This window comes from Bacillus rossius, chromosome 1 (assembly GCF_032445375.1).
Source record: "Bacillus rossius redtenbacheri isolate Brsri chromosome 1, Brsri_v3, whole genome shotgun sequence".
In the NCBI taxonomy this organism is placed as follows: domain Eukaryota; kingdom Metazoa; phylum Arthropoda; class Insecta; order Phasmatodea; family Bacillidae; genus Bacillus; species Bacillus rossius.
Genome location: NC_086330.1, coordinates 107,738,298 through 107,754,133, shown reverse-complemented (window position 1 = coordinate 107,754,133; position 15,836 = coordinate 107,738,298). Strand labels below are relative to the sequence as shown.

The following is a 15,836-nucleotide window of genomic DNA, read 5'->3' as shown; positions in this document are numbered from 1 at the left end:
GCGTCAAAACAGTTTCACCAGAAATACCAATGAAAAATTAAAATACAGTACAATGGTAACTTATTTAAAACACATAATAAGTTTCTCTATGGAAAGAATAAATGCAGATAAGTCTTCTTCAAAAAATCATTAGAAATGTATCGGTGAAATGTGAAATGTATCCTGCTATAGAACAGGAAACACTGTACCGAAATGTAAAATGATAACAATAAACTCTGGGTGAAATAAAAATGCAGGCAGCACAATAATTATGAAATCAGGTTGCCAAGATAAACAGCTGGAATGCATCTGAAAAAACTTGAACGCAAGTGGCTAGATTGGATTTCAGAATGTGCCAAACCATAGAATGTTGTACAAAAGGCCTAAACATTAAGTCTTGTCTCTCTCAAAGTAAAATATAATGTAATCCGGCAGCAATCTTGGGGGAGTTAACAGGCGGTATTAACACATGGCGGAAGAATACAGAGTGGATGGCATGAAAATAGAATTACAGTAGGACTTCAGAAAAGTGTGAAGAGACCATGAATACACTATAACAACAAACACAATCCAGGTGCCTTTGTCACATCTAGGTACTGGTACTGCAAATATAACATACAATGTTTTACATTCTGGTAACATTAGTGACATAACTATGAATAAGTGTATTTGCATATCAGATAAACCTATGTATCTTATATTTGATGTGAAGACTTAATAAGCTTATAAAATTGTTTTCACTATCACATAAAGTAGTCAATCATCAAAGGTTTTTATTTTAGTATATTCATCCATTACTTAGAGATATTTTCCTTTAGTGATCAGTTATACAAATGCATTGGGGTGTACTATGCTTTGTAATGACATATTGCAATGCTCAATAGCAGTAAGTTACAACCTCCTTTGGTTATGCATCCCAAAGACTGAATGAAATTAAATGTACTTTCTGCTCACTATCTCAGAGGAACCGCCTAGCTACACTCCATTCAGGCTTATCTCTGGACACTTTGAAGTCACAGTCTGTTATCCGAAGATTGAACTAGCTTGTACACACTTTGGCACACACACTGGTTCATTGACTAACTTCTCATAAAAAAGTCTGTGTTGAAAATTGGAGCTTCTAATATAGGTTTCTTTTCCTTTATGCAGGCTTACTTGAGAATTAAATTTACCATCATAAAAACATTTTCACCCTGCTCAATGCATGCCCAAAGGCTACTAGGCTTGCAACAATAGTATGTAGCGAATGGATACTGAAAGTCGATCTTAATCTGGGCTTTTGAAAATATTCATTTAAGCATGAAACAGCTATAGTCTGTGTCATTTAACCTGTCTCAAATATGTGACAGTTTTGAAATGATGCACCAGTGACATACATTTCCCAACTTCCATTGCCACCAGTTGTTATTCTGAGATAACCTCTCAAATACAAATTTCTGCTCCTAGTGGACAGCCCCATCTGTTGTGCAAAGCTATTCCTTTTTATTACTTCTATGCAACACTCGCCATGAAAATTTTGTTAAATTTCAACAGCCACTACAGAAAAATCAAGTATAATCAAGCCCCTGATACCTGGCACAACTGGCCAAAAATGTGGACGTTTATTGTATGTCCTACCTGTATCTCTACCAAATATGCTCCTCTATCCTACCCTTTTACTTATGGTCATAACACATGGATGTGTTCTGTGTTAAGTCAGTACATCATGCATGTTTAACAGGCAGAATAATTTGTTCCAATCCAAGCCCCACCAGCATACTTAAGATAGCTCAATAACATCCACCCATAAAGTAGCTGCTCTTTAAGACATTTCTGACCTAAAAATGTCACTATCATTGTTCAGAATACCTTTTATCAGTCCTTTCCTGTCCAAAGATACATCATGGATGTGTGAAGCCTAGTGAACTGAACACAATGAAGGCATTTCTGATCTATGCCACTGCATGTAGCCAATTCTGTAACCTGCAACCTAAAATTATGGCAACTCACAGACAAATGGAAAACAAAACTTCCAATGTGGGCCTAATATTTATTTCACCTAAATAGCAAAATAGCAAATTAATTTATTTAATAAATACATCAAATTGACATGCCTAGGCAATGCTTCAACCAGCTGCTGCTGTTTGATGAAACCAAATTCAGCTCATTGGGTTGCACAAAATATTGAATACTCTGCTTAAACACATAGCGTTACCAGAGTATCTTTATGACATCTGGTAATGTTACAATACTACAGTCACTGTGCAACACCACTTTTGGCATAAAGCAATAGTTTTAAACTAAACTTTGGGTAATAAACTGGTCCATCAGCTTCTGGAAAAAGCACTTAAGACATGTTCATACACAGTGAGAAATTTCCCCAACTCCATGTGATACATATTTCTATAAGTCTAACCTGTAGGAATTAAAAAAAAAAAAATGAGCCATATATTTCTTACACAGTTACATAGTATACCTACATATTTATACAATTGGTCACCATGGCTAGAGATAAGTTGAAATCGCAAGCATAGCTTGAAATTTATAAACCTATCACTCTTAATGATGTTTTCGCCTACGACGTGTCTTGCTGCCTGACGGGTTAGCACTTGGTTCACCTATCACGATGCGTCCCTCGGCTATCTCCTCACGATCTTCCGACTGAGAGATTTGCTTCTGAGCCTCCAGAAAGAACATGACATCACGCAACTGTTCCTTTACATCCAGCAGTTCCTTCTCTTTGGCATCTTTGAACTCGTGGAACTGCTGCTCCAAGGACGTGAACTTTGTCTGCCAGGTGGCGAGGTTCTGCTGCAGTGCGCGGCTCATCTGCCGCTCGTCGTGGAGCTCCGACTGGGTCGCAGCAAGCTTGCTCGCCATCTGTTGCATCTTCCTCTCCGTCTGCTGCTTTTCGCGCGTCAGCGCCGATATCTTGTCGTTCAGACTTTCACCATCTTGCACTGCCTTCTTTGCTTTGTCCTTCAACTCTGCTGCTTCTGCCATCGATTCATTTTCCAGGCGTGCCAGTTTCTCCTCAAAATAAAGACGTTGAGAGTCCAGCTGTGATGTGAGCAAATACGTGAACTCCAGCTGAACCGAATCTAACTTATCATCTGCTTGTAGCTTCCCTGTGCAACCTTCCACTAACTTGCCATCTCCCTTGTTTTGAAGTAGACGATGTACGAAGTTATCACCCACGTAGTCCCAGACACGATTGCTGCCCAGCTGCATGGCATAGCAATGCTGAGTCTGGAGGTAATGTTCATACGCATGACCTTTCACGTATCTTCCGCAGCCAACATGACCGCAAATAAGGCATATCCATAGAGACTCTGAAGAATAACATTCCATGCAACCGTTCTCTGCCACGACCTCAGGTGTCTGGACAAATCGACACACGGGACAAGTTGTGTCACCCCACTTCGCCAAGCAGCTAGAGTGGAATGTGTGGTTACACAAGATTGTCAAGATGCCATCGACCGATTCATCCATTCTCTCCAGACACACGGGACATGTAGGGAGCTCTGTGTGGTTGGGTGGTGATAGAGCAGCACCTTCCCCTTCGTGAAGGATTTCGACTCGTGAAACAAATACCAAATGGCAGCAAGAATCAGGCTCTAAGGAATTGTAAGGAACGCCATTGAAGGAGGAATAAAATTCTGAAGCAGCCTGTTGTGTCCTAAATTTAAGCAGAGCCATATACTGATTTGGTGACCCATCTTTTATTATGCGAAGATGACTAATATCTTCATGGCATGCTGCTGTAAAAGTCAAAAGATCATGACATGTCATTGTTGCAGGCACTGCTAGTATACAAACTGTCTGACTACACAATGATGCACTATCAACAGAAGTCAGTTCATTTTCTTTAAACAGATGCAAGATTCCTTTAGTCCCCTCGACAAATGGATTTCCTGAAATAAAGGCAATTTCAATCTTTTGTTTGGCATTAGGCTTTTCAGAATCCTTGGAAAATAATTTAAGAGATTTCGGATCACTTTCTAAAGACGAGCATTCGAATGTTGCAATTTTTGACTGTGACCCAGAAAGTAAACTTCTTTGACTCTGCTCCCCAGATTTATTTGTGTACGTTTCAATAGTAATGTCTTTCATTTGACGTCTTCCTCGAGCCATCCTTATCTTATCTGCAGCCATTGCAGAAAAGTCTTTTCGATCCGAAAGTTCAACACAACAATTATCACTTAATTCAATTCTAAAAACACACAAAGTCACTGCTACAGACATAATTCATAGTCCTACAACAGTATCATTAAAAGAAAACAACAATATCTGCCAAATAAAAAAAAATATGGTTAGAATAAACCTTCTGTATTGAGGAACACGTTAACTTCACAAATTTAATAAAAACCTCTGTAAAATTAAAGAAAACAATGATATGAAAACAAAATGTTAACTCATAGACATGGTGGTGGTGTAGCACAAAGGCACATCTTAAAATGTAGATGAAATGGTCCGTAGAGTATGTGCCACAAAGAACTCATAACAATTATTTTCGCCATATAATGTGGCTTTTAATTTTGACTGTATCATGTAGTTTATACATCGACTTGGAGTTCCAATTTTAGTGCTCCTAGTGTTGTTGATATAATTTTTTGAAGAGCGTTTTTTATTTAAGTAAAAATAACTATATGAACTTACCTAAATTATTACATTTATATCATGGCAGTAAGTTTCAAGAAATATTTCGATCTATCGATTATCAACAACTCGCAACTTCTTTAAACAGAAAAGGAATATAATTTTCATGATAATACATATCCATGAAAAATGTCAGGCGGGAGAGTATTGTTTATGTATTTTTACTAATCATAAACATGCCAAATAAAAATATATTTGTGTTGGATAATGGGGCGTATACAGCTAAGGCTGGATTTACATCATCTTCGGAACCTAGGTAACATGTTTATTTTTATTTTTAGTGTAGCGCAGTTGAGAAGTTGATCGTAACGTAATGTGACTTTTAGATTGTAAGGAACCTGCAACATTGTTAACTTTCAACGCCGTTCGAAAGTTTTTTTTTTACATTTTTTACATTTTTTTACATTTTTAACCTTCTAGCAATCGTGTCATTGTTTTTCCTTTCTCGTGTGTAATATAATGTCCGTTTATCTAGAAATCATGTATCTTGTGATAGTTTGTATGTAAGTGGGTGATTGATTTGATGCAGGCCGTAATTATAGTGTTAATTTAATGATTTATTGATTGATAGATACACTCGCGATTGGGTTTCCGTCCGTTGGTATTTTCTGAAGTCTCTTCCTCAAATCCTTTCCTCTTCTCACTCCGTTATCTTTCCCTCAATCCCATTCCACTGTTGATTTCTTTAATATAAACACAGACAACTCATAATCACACGAGCACTTTTTATTTAGTTTTATGTTAATGTTACATTAACCTGGTATTACATTAACCCGGTGTTATATCCTACATACATTACAAAGTACCAAGCAAGCATTAGCTTTTTTTTTGTTTTCAGGCTTACCAACCAGAATACATAGAATGTCTCCAGACATACTTTAAATTTATCTTCTCAACACTCTCCTCATAAATTTAAAACATAAGCATTCATTTCAAACTGTCTTCAGACATCAAAAACAATATTCTTTACAAGATTACAATAAGTATTTGAGTTGACAGCTTTTGTGAACATGTCGGCCAGCTGACATTCAGTTGGACAATACTGCAGGTTAAAGTTATTTTCATTCACCTTTTCACACAAGAACTTAAACTTGATATCAATATGTTTTGACCTCTTAAATACACTGTGATTTTTTATCATGTTGATTGTACTTTGATTGTCAATGTTCAGGTTCACCAAAATGTCTTCACCTGTTAGCTCGTTGTACACAGAATTCAAGAAAATCAGTTCTTTGACACATTCACTTGCAGCAATAAATTCACTTTCTGCAGTGCTTAGCGATACTACAGGTTGACGTTTAGTAGACCAAGCAATTCGACTACCACCATACATGATGACATATCCAGATGTACTTCTACGAGATGCTTCATCGCCTGCATAGTCAGCGTCACTATAGGCATTCAACACTGTGGTGTTTTCACTGGTGGAGTACTTGAGTCCTAAGTTTTGTGTCCCTTGGAGATACCTTAAGATTCTCTTAACTTTCAGAACATCATCTGCAGAAGGGTTTTCAGTTTTCCTTGAAGCTACATTCACCGCATATGTAATATCCGGTCTGGTTCTGTTGGACAGATATAGTAAGCTACCAATTGCTTGTCTGTAAGGAAAACTCACAACTTTTTCTACATTGGATAATCGTTCTATCTCAATTACTTGACTTGTTGGGGTTTTTACAGGTTTGGAACAATCCAAGTTGAACATTTTCAGCAACTGGGAAGTATAGGACTTCTGATGAAGGACAACTGAATCTGAAGTGTTTTTGATTTCAATTCCTACAAAACATTCAGGATTGTTGGTTATTCTTACTTCAAATTCTGTTTGAAGCTTGGACAGCAGGTCATCAATTTTGTTTCTCTTTGTAGACATTACAAGTCCATCATCAACCCAAAGTGCCATGAACAGATCACCTTCACTGTTTCTGAATACAGATTTGTCTGTTGTAAGTTGCAAAAGTCCCTGATTTGTGATAAAATCCACAAATCTTTTGTTCCAAGCTCTTGGAGCTTGTTTTAGTCCATACAGGGACTTCTTCAGTTTTATCACTGAACCAGTTTCATTCTCAAAACCTTATGGCAAAGACATGTAAAGTTCTTGTTCCAAATTACCATACAGAAAAGCTGTTTTCACATCAAAGAGCTTGAAAGACATTTGTTTGGAATTTCCATAAGCCACAAGAAATCTCAAAGTATTTACAGACACAACTGAGCTAAAAGTTTCTTCAAAGTCATATCCCGGTTTTTGTTCGCATCCACGCACTACTAGTCTGGCTTTGTATACGTTATTGTCCTTTATACGAAATACCCATCGACTACTAAGCAGTCTTTGACTCCCTTTAACTTTGTCCCTTTCGACAAACTCAAAGACCTCATTTTTCAGTAGGGAAGATTTTTCTTCCTGAATCGCGTTCAGCCAAAGTTCTCTATCTGCACCTGTGATGGCTTCCTGGTAAGACAGTAGAACATATTCTTGCAAATGTGTAGGCAATTTTCTCTCTCTTCTTTGTTTCACACATGAATTTTTGTCTTCAGTAGATACGTCAGATTCTTTAGTAGCAGCTTGACAATCTTCTTCATGAGTTTTATTGGATTGAAAACCCAAAAATGGTTCTTCGCCATCACTGTCATCTTCAATTTTGGCATGTTCTACTGGTTCACGGTGTATAAGCAATTTTTTGTTACCTTCATTTTTTTCACAAGATTTACTTCTCACCATTATTCTATTTGAAGACTCCCTGTCAGAACTCAGTTCAGTACCTTCCACAAAGGTTACATCTCTTGACAATTCAATTCTGTTTTCATTTGGATTCCATAGTCTGTATCCATTTGACGAATATCCAATCATCACAAGTTTTTTGCATCTACCATCCAGTTTTTTTAATTTCTTCACATTCTTGGCATAAGCACTGCAACCAAACAATTTTAGATTAGAGAGATCAGGTTTTTTTCCATACCATAACTCTGCAGGGGTAAGGTCTACCGTGACGGATGGACTTCTGTTTAACAAATATGTGGACGTGCGCAACGCCTCTCCCCACATGTTTTTGTCGAGACCAGAGTCAAAAAGAAGTGCTCTTGTCTTCTCCATCAAAGTCCTGTTAAGTCTTTCTGCGCGGCCATTTAGCTGAGGAGAAGCTGGTGGAGCATAATCTATCTTAATTCCCCTTTCTAGACACCAATTTCGGAATTCATTAGAGCTGTATTCACCTCCCATATCACACCGAAGCTTGTGTATATTCATATTCCATTTTGATTCTGCTTCAGCCACAAAACATTGTGTGGCATGGTAGACATCAGATTTATTCTTAATCAGAGTTACCACAGCAAAATGTGTATAGTCATCTAGGAATGTCACAAAGTAATTGTAGCCGTCCCAGGTAGAATCAAGAGGTCCACAAACATCTGTATGAACAATTTCCAGAGGTCTTGTTGCCCTATCTCTCTCTCCTCCAAAGGTTTTTCTGGTCTGTTTTGATGATAAACAAGTTTCACAGACAGTATCAGAACTAAAATTCAGATTTTCCAGTCCAAAGAACAAGTCAGTCAGTTTCTTCAAGTTTTCAAAGTTTAAATGTCCCAGTTTTCTGTGCCACAACATTGCATCAGTCACTTGTTTGTGTTCAGTCAGAAATGTTTTTTCACAATGTGTCAGCTTTATGGTATAAAGTCCATTTGCTTCTTTAACACCTACAATTTTGACACCACTTTTATTAATCTCTACCCTGTCTTCAGCAAAGTTAACACTGCCTCCACTTTCTGTAATTTTGTTTACAGACATCAAATTTTTCGTCAAGCCTGGAACATACAACACGTCCTTAAGTATACATTCTTTATACTCTATGTCACCCTTAAGTTTTGCACTGAGATTTTCGTCAACTTTGGATGTCGTGATTTCAGAGTCAACATTTTCAGTATTCAACATGAACTGACTGGTTGTGGCCATATGTGAGGTACAGCCAGAGTCAAGAACCCATGTTCCCTTATGGTTTTTCCTGGTGGATTCTGTTAAAAATGCAACTTTAAAATTTTCACGTGTACCAGCCCTGTTTCCTTTGTTTCTGAAGTAGCAGTTTTCTTCACTATGGTTGTCCTTTTTACATATTTTACATGGTTTTGATTTAAAGGTACAGTTTCTGGATATGTGGCCTCTATTGTTACATCTATAACATATAACGTCCCTGTTCACAGTTCTGAATGCAACATTGTCACACTCACCACTTGACTGGGTGCGTTCCTCTTCTGCCAATAACCTTGCAATAAGGTTTGTCAAGGTTTGGTCACACTTAGGAGTTGAATCCCAGGCAGTCATGAAAAACTTGTAACTGCTCGGCAATGATGACAAAATCTTTCCTATCATCGTTTCATCATCAATACAATGCCCTATACTTTTCAATTTGACAGATAAATTTTGAATTTCTGAGAGGTCTGATGCAACACAGTTAATTTTGAAATTGAAAAATGCTTGAAGTAGTGAGTTCTTGTTGTGGTTACTGTCTCGTTCGTAAATAGAACACAATTTTTTAAACATTTCCTTTGCCGTGGTGCACGACATAACAAACTGAATGTTACCTTTGTCAATAGTAGTAACAATGTATCTTTGTGCCTTGGCGTCCTTCTTTTCCCAATCCTTGTCACGTTTTTCGGTATCATCTTCTTCGCTAATGACATTGTACACGTCTGCTGCTTTCATTAACACAGTTATTTGAAATTTCCAAATACTGAAATTTGCATGACCAACGAGTTTTTCAACTTGCAAGAAGTCGTCCGACGATGTAGCCATTTTGCAATAAACGTTTTTCCGTTTTGTCACATAATTGAAAACAATCCCAACGATTTTAACAGTATCACACCTGGGCCCAGAACCTGTTGATTTCTTTAATATAAACACAGACAACTCATAATCACACGAGCACTTTTTATTTAGTTTTATGTTAACCTGGTATTACATTAACCCGGTGTTATATCCTACATACATTACAAAGTACCAAGCAAGCATTAGCTTTTTTTTTGTTTTCAGGCTTACCAACCAGAATACATAGAATGTCTCCAGACATACTTTAAATTTATCTTCTCAACATCCACACCCGCCCCTTCTTCACCAGGAATACTTGCCTTCCTCTTTCTCTTCTTCACTCTCTCTGAATCTTCCACTCATGATCCCCCCCCCCCCTCCATCCCTTTGTTCAACCTGTCTCCCAGTGTCCCCTAGTCCCCCTCGTCCCGTGTCACCCTAAAAACTTCACATCCTACCACATTTATAACCTACATTCTTACGGGACAAGCACGGGAATTTGGGGGTTTTGGGCGAGGAATATTCACACGCGTGTTTTGCACAAATCACTTTTCTCTATCAAACTAAGTTTCGGGTAGTGTTTGTATACTACAGCTATTCTACTAATTTAGGACACAATACTAAAGTAATATTTCACATGGTATCATGTGCTATACTGAAGTCATACCTACTTTAGAATAGGACACAGTACCAAAGTAATTTTCCATGGTATCATGTTTTATACTTCAGTCCTATCTATTCTAGTAGAGGACATGATACTGAATTAATATTTCCCACGGTATCGTGTTCTATACTTCAATCCTACCTATTCAAGTATATAGCATGATACTGAAGATACATTTCCTATGGTATCGTATAATATACTACAATCCCGCCTGGTTTGTTATATTTTGCGATACCATGTTTTTTAATTTAATTATAGAACATGATACCAAAAATATATTTCGTACACCAATTTACTTTTTTTCAGCAGCAATGTATATTTGCAAACCAATCATGTGAATCTTCCCATTACAAAATGCTCATTCCCGCGTTTATACCATAAGAACGTAGAGGTCATAATAACTTCTTCACTGCCTTGTTGACGACTCTAATATCCCTACCGTATTACAATGTAAACATATATATATATATATAAAATCTAACCTACCCTCACAAAAACTTTAACTTTGTTTTTATCACTTTTATGATTGCATAACTAACTTATAAAAAAACTAGGCTTTTTTAAATTACTTACATCACCTAACCAAATAAACTATTTTACCTAATATTGCAAATGAAACATCCACAACACACCTCTCATCTAACACATCAAAAGAACTGCACATAAAACTCAACTACAAATTAAAAACATTTAACAGCCTTTAAAAACCACTTACCTTTCTTGGCTTTATATCAATAATTGTTTACTGTCAATATTTCTCATGTAGATATTAAATTTACACCAAAAAAATTTCCATTAAATTTTTTTATAGCGAAAGACGAACCGTCGCTTTCTTGTTTACTAACACAGTCACATCCACACATTCTTTCTCTACACTGGACCGTTATATTAATTCAATATAAATAAACACGACCTTGCTCTTCTCTGGTGACTTCTACACTTATTTGCACACATACAATAAATTTCTTAGTATAAACTAATTAATTATCTCCTCCTCGTTCTACGATTGATCCAAAACTCATACTATCATTTGTCTTTTTTTTTTCATGGCGCTACTTTGGATTTTGCTGTTGCCCATATTACACATTATATATTCCTTCTTTCAGCAATATAGTTTTTTATCATTGGTCAACTTCTATGACATTATACATTTTTCTTTCTTTATTTCCAACCAATAGTAAGGTTGGTATCGTATATTAAACTTGACCCATTAAGATAATATCTAAAAAATTTCCACTATCATTGTAGAACTAAAGAACTGTTCAATGCTTAGTACCTAATAAAGTTTTTCTTCAAAACTATAGTTTCTTTCGAAACTTAGTTGATGAGAATCATATAAAATTCAGGTATCTTACAGAACATAGGGTGATTGTGAAGTTCTTCTCTTTATATGATACAATATAAATTAACTCAGTATCATGCAGTTTGTGTTCTTGTTGCACAGAGTGATCCCGAACTGCATCATGAAAGCGAAGAGCGAAAGACGGAGGCCATTTATTGCGGACCAAGTGGAAGATTGCCGAGATGCTTCAGGTTTATTTTACATCTTGCCTTTTCAGAAGGTTTGTAACTGCCTTTGCATTATTGACCCTAAGTATTACCATTCCCCTTGTATTAAACTAGTCAAGTCTTAACTTTTATAATTAATACATAGACTTGTAAATTTAGCCATAGGCTACTTTTAATCCATAAATTTGAATTTGAAGACTCATGCAATCAGGCACAAACTTGGTGCCTAGCATTCACCCCACCTTTCTCTCCCTCTTCTCCTGAATTCAGCCACAGTCGTCAGCACAAACTCCTCATCAGATAAATTCCATTTCCCTTTTGTTCTCAATGCCATTGAGGTTTTACTCCTCCCCATTCTCCTGACCCAGGTTCAAATGTCCGCCCGGCCATCCTGATTTCAGTTTTATATGATTTCCCATGCAAATGCTGGGAAGATAGTGCCATACCACAGGCCATTCAGATTGTTTTCTGTGTCCAGGTCTGTGTTTTGTGTGTACCATCCCAGGTGACCTGGCTGTAAAAAAAATGGCCAGATTCCCTTTATTATTTATTGAATAGTTGGTATCATAATTTATCCTATAGTGGTTTAATTACTAAGTGTTTACTTAAATTTTTGGAAAGCTCCTCTTCCCTTTGTCTTATTATACAACACAATGCTAAAATGAGTATAAAAAAGTGCTAGTGAGCATTGAAGGTAAAATGCACTAGTTTCTAATGAGATAGAGAGAGAGAGAGAGAGAGAGAGAGCTACACACAACAAGGATGAAGAAGTGAAGGAACAATGCTAATGTTGATGTTATATTGTGACAATAAGCAAGGGATCATGTGCACATAGACAGCCTTCCCCTCCCACAGTGAGCCAGGAGGTGTGGAAACCACCCGTTGTGCTTGAGTCAGTCTTTCACAAGCAGCTATGTCGTACGTAACTCAGGAATTTCATTTGGTCACTTTGTCACTCATTGGTAAGAATAGCATGTCCCAGTGATTTACAATTGCTGTACAAATGATTCTATGGTTTTGTGTTGTTTTTATTTTTATCTTTAGTTTAATGTTGGTGACAGGATATGTAAAATTAATGTTTCAATTCGTTTTTTTAACCTGCAAAGACGTATGTAAATGTCTTTCAGATGTGCATCTATTTAATGGTCCTTGCACATGAATGGCTGAAAAAACTAATGAACTGAGTCACTAAAAAAAATTTAACTCTGCCAGTATTTGACCAAAATGCTTTAGAACACATTAAAAACATATTATACAGTTTCAGGACATAGAAACAGAATTAAAAAGTTACCACTGCATCAATAAGAAAATAACTATAGCACACTGTTTTAAATTTTTTTTTGTTAGTGCACATATTACTTACAAACAAAAAAAAATTGCTTTCATCGTTGCTAGTCTGCCAGTTTTGAGTGCCTTAGCTTAAGGGGATTGGTGCAGGACAAAAAACAGTCATTCGTCAGAATTTGTTGGAAATGAGCTTAAGTGTTTCATAAATGCTTGTTTATTACTACTGTAAGGCCAGCCAGCACGTATATAAGCTAGCGGCTTAGATTTGGCAAGTTAGTGGCGAGAGAGCTTCTGTGAGGGGAGGTTGTCGGAGGTTGCAGCTCTGAGGCCTGCCATCTAGCGGGAATCTTTCGAAGGTCTTCCACAATATCGCCTTTCTCTCTCTCTCTCTCTCTCTCTCTCTCTCTCCAACACGGACGGAAAGCGAACCACGAAACCAGATCTTATCTTCGCTTCCCATCTCGCCCTATCCTTCATTCTCGGATCAGGTAGCCGCCCTTCCCCGCGTAGACTTTCGTGTTACTCCAGGAAACCAAGACTTAAAAAGGCACAAACCTGCGAAAAATTTGTCCAAAGCTGGATTTTTGTACTGTGGTAGAGTTGACTATGCTTAATAATATACCGAAAGTTTACCGCTGTAGACCTTGTGCGTTATCACCGAAAATTTGCATTTAAGTCCTAGGTGACAGCAACTTACATCAGTCCATTAAAATGCTACCCAAGTATACAGTTTTTAATTTTGACTGTCCGTAAACCTACCAAAATAATCTAGAAACTGTAATACACCCATTAATGTAAGAAAAAAAATTAAATTTTTAATATTTAAGATATGATATAAAGCGATTAATTCACGACATATATTTTTTTTATCTTTGCCACCCAGATAAAAATACGATTTACACCGATTTGAAGAGCCCAATGCGAAAAAATGTCTAAATAAATGGTTATAATTATACTTTTAGCTTTAAGATAGTATATTTATAAAGAGTCTAGCATAATTAGTTGCCTCATGAAAGCTGCCCGAGCGTTGCAGTGTACTGCAGCCGTACTGATCTTTCGCGGCCGGCGTGCTTAGAAACACGCTGCGTACTGCGACACTCAATAAACTTGGTCTTATTTAAGGATTACTTAAAATATATTTAATGCATATGATAGGGTGTATTCATTTTACATCTATTGAGATATACTACATATTCTTTTTTCTTATATGAATGATTTTTGATACATTAAAATTAACAATAAACAATTTCTGCTTGGAACTTGTAAATCAAAATTTTAGAGGACCTCTGGTTTTATATATGTGTGTTCGTATTTTGTTATAAAAATTTAATTATTAAAAATTATTTTAATACCAAAAAATATAATAATTTTTTATTTCTAATACATTATATTATTTTCGATCAGAACTACGCAAAATTTTAATGTAGCCTATATTATAAAATATATATATATATTTAATTGTATAAAATTAGTTTACTACATAACAATTGAAGAAAACGATACACCGTAAATGTGAGTTTTGTCACTTTTATAACATAATTCGTATGATAATATTATTTTTCCCAGAAAATAAATAAAACATAAGTTGTGTTGTAAAATGTATTGATAGAATTACATATTTAGTATTTTTTTCTAAGTTAATTTATTGGAGTGCTGCACCTAGCTGACTTCGTTGAATTGCTAGTGGCAAAGAGTGGTGGTGGATGATTTTGCAAGAGTTTGACCGTATTTTATGACTCTAGCTGTGAGAGGGTGTTCGTCCCATAAATCCTAACGGTCAAGGAAAATAGCCTTTCTCTGTAGTCACGTACGGGTCTGCTACTCGCGCAATATCGTCAGTTTATCACAACTTTCTAGGAAGTTCTATTGTTGTGATTTATTTATAATTTAGAAATTAAAGAGTCCATCATACTAACATTTTTACCTAAGCAAATCGCATCCTGGAAGATTTTTATCTACGTTTGCAGAAAAAATCACTTGTAGTTAGGAAACGTTTATTCTTTCAGAGTAAAATTCAGTCTGGAATTACCATACATTAAAAACCTTAGTTTTCTGGAGCAAAAAACGTCCCAGCACAAGCGACTTTAACACTGCTGCAAACACACTACGCAGCTTGAAATACATCAGTGGTCAGACTATTGTACCAGACACTCAAAATATACACATTTAAAAAAAAAAAAAAAAAAAAAAAAAAAAAAAAAAAAACAGACAATATTTATGAAGTGATTTTGACGCTACGCACAACATATTTGTGTAACATGTAGTCAAATTTCTATAAAAAAAATATTTTTTTCTTACTTTTTATGATTAAAATTACCAATTTAATAATAGGACGTTTAAACTTTGAGGTGTTTATCACAATTACCATGTAGGACATTCTTTTATATTACTTTGGTGCCATAATGAGAACCGACTTAAAAAAGTATTAAAGTTATTAAATTTACGAAACATTTTTGTGGATCATTGTAGAAATTATCATTAAGGACTCAACTGCTCATTATTGGTGTGATCACAAGGTTTCATCGGTAAACTTTTGACGTGTTACTAAGAAATGTTCATTCTACTAATGTACAAAATTTTTGCTTTGGGATAATTTTCCATGTATTAAAATTTTTGTTTCCTAACAGCGAAATTCGTCCCAACCCGAGCCTACTTCGGCTATCTCGCAGTAGTATACACTACGCGGCTCGGATCGCTTTAGTGGTCAGACTAATTGTATGAGACACTTAAAAAATATACCAATTTAAAGATGAATAAATATGCAACAACGTTTACTCTAAGCGATTTCCACGTTGGGATCTTTAAGTTTATGTAAGATGTATTTATATTTCCTTAAAATTGAATGAAAGTGAATTCGTTAACTTTAATGATTCAAATGGTCTATTTTATAGAAAAATGTTTAAACTTTGTGCTTTTTATCACTATCCTCAGATAGGGCAATGTTTCTAGATTATTTTGGGTTCCATACTG

The 15,836-nt window shown here is 36.0% G+C and overlaps 2 protein-coding genes across 2 annotated transcripts in view; one reads left to right on the top strand and one right to left on the bottom strand.

The window, feature by feature from the left end:
- Positions 1 to 1,988: 1,988 nt before the first annotated feature.
- On the bottom strand, positions 1,989 to 4,413 carry LOC134541642 (BRCA1-associated protein). The gene has a single exon (XM_063385222.1). The coding sequence runs from the start codon at positions 4,201 to 4,203 to the stop codon at positions 2,518 to 2,520; it is 1,686 nt and encodes a 561-aa protein (XP_063241292.1). The 5' UTR covers positions 4,204 to 4,413; the 3' UTR covers positions 1,989 to 2,517.
- Positions 4,414 to 4,714: 301 nt separating this feature from the next.
- LOC134541634 (actin-related protein 6) overlaps positions 4,715 to 15,836 on the top strand; it is a 41,971-nt gene continuing 30,849 nt past the window's right edge. Inside the window, exons 1-2 of the mRNA XM_063385210.1 lie at positions 4,715 to 4,873; positions 11,515 to 11,632. Of these exons, the coding sequence (XP_063241280.1) occupies positions 4,740 to 4,873; positions 11,515 to 11,632 (252 nt within the window). The 5' untranslated portion in view covers positions 4,715 to 4,739. The remainder of the gene's footprint in view (positions 4,874 to 11,514; positions 11,633 to 15,836) is intronic.

What these genes read in the sequence shown, in the direction of transcription:
- LOC134541642 (XM_063385222.1), bottom strand. Translation starts at nt 4,203, where the DNA reads ATGTCTGTAGCAGTGACTTTGTGTGTTTTTAGAATTGAATTAAGTGAT.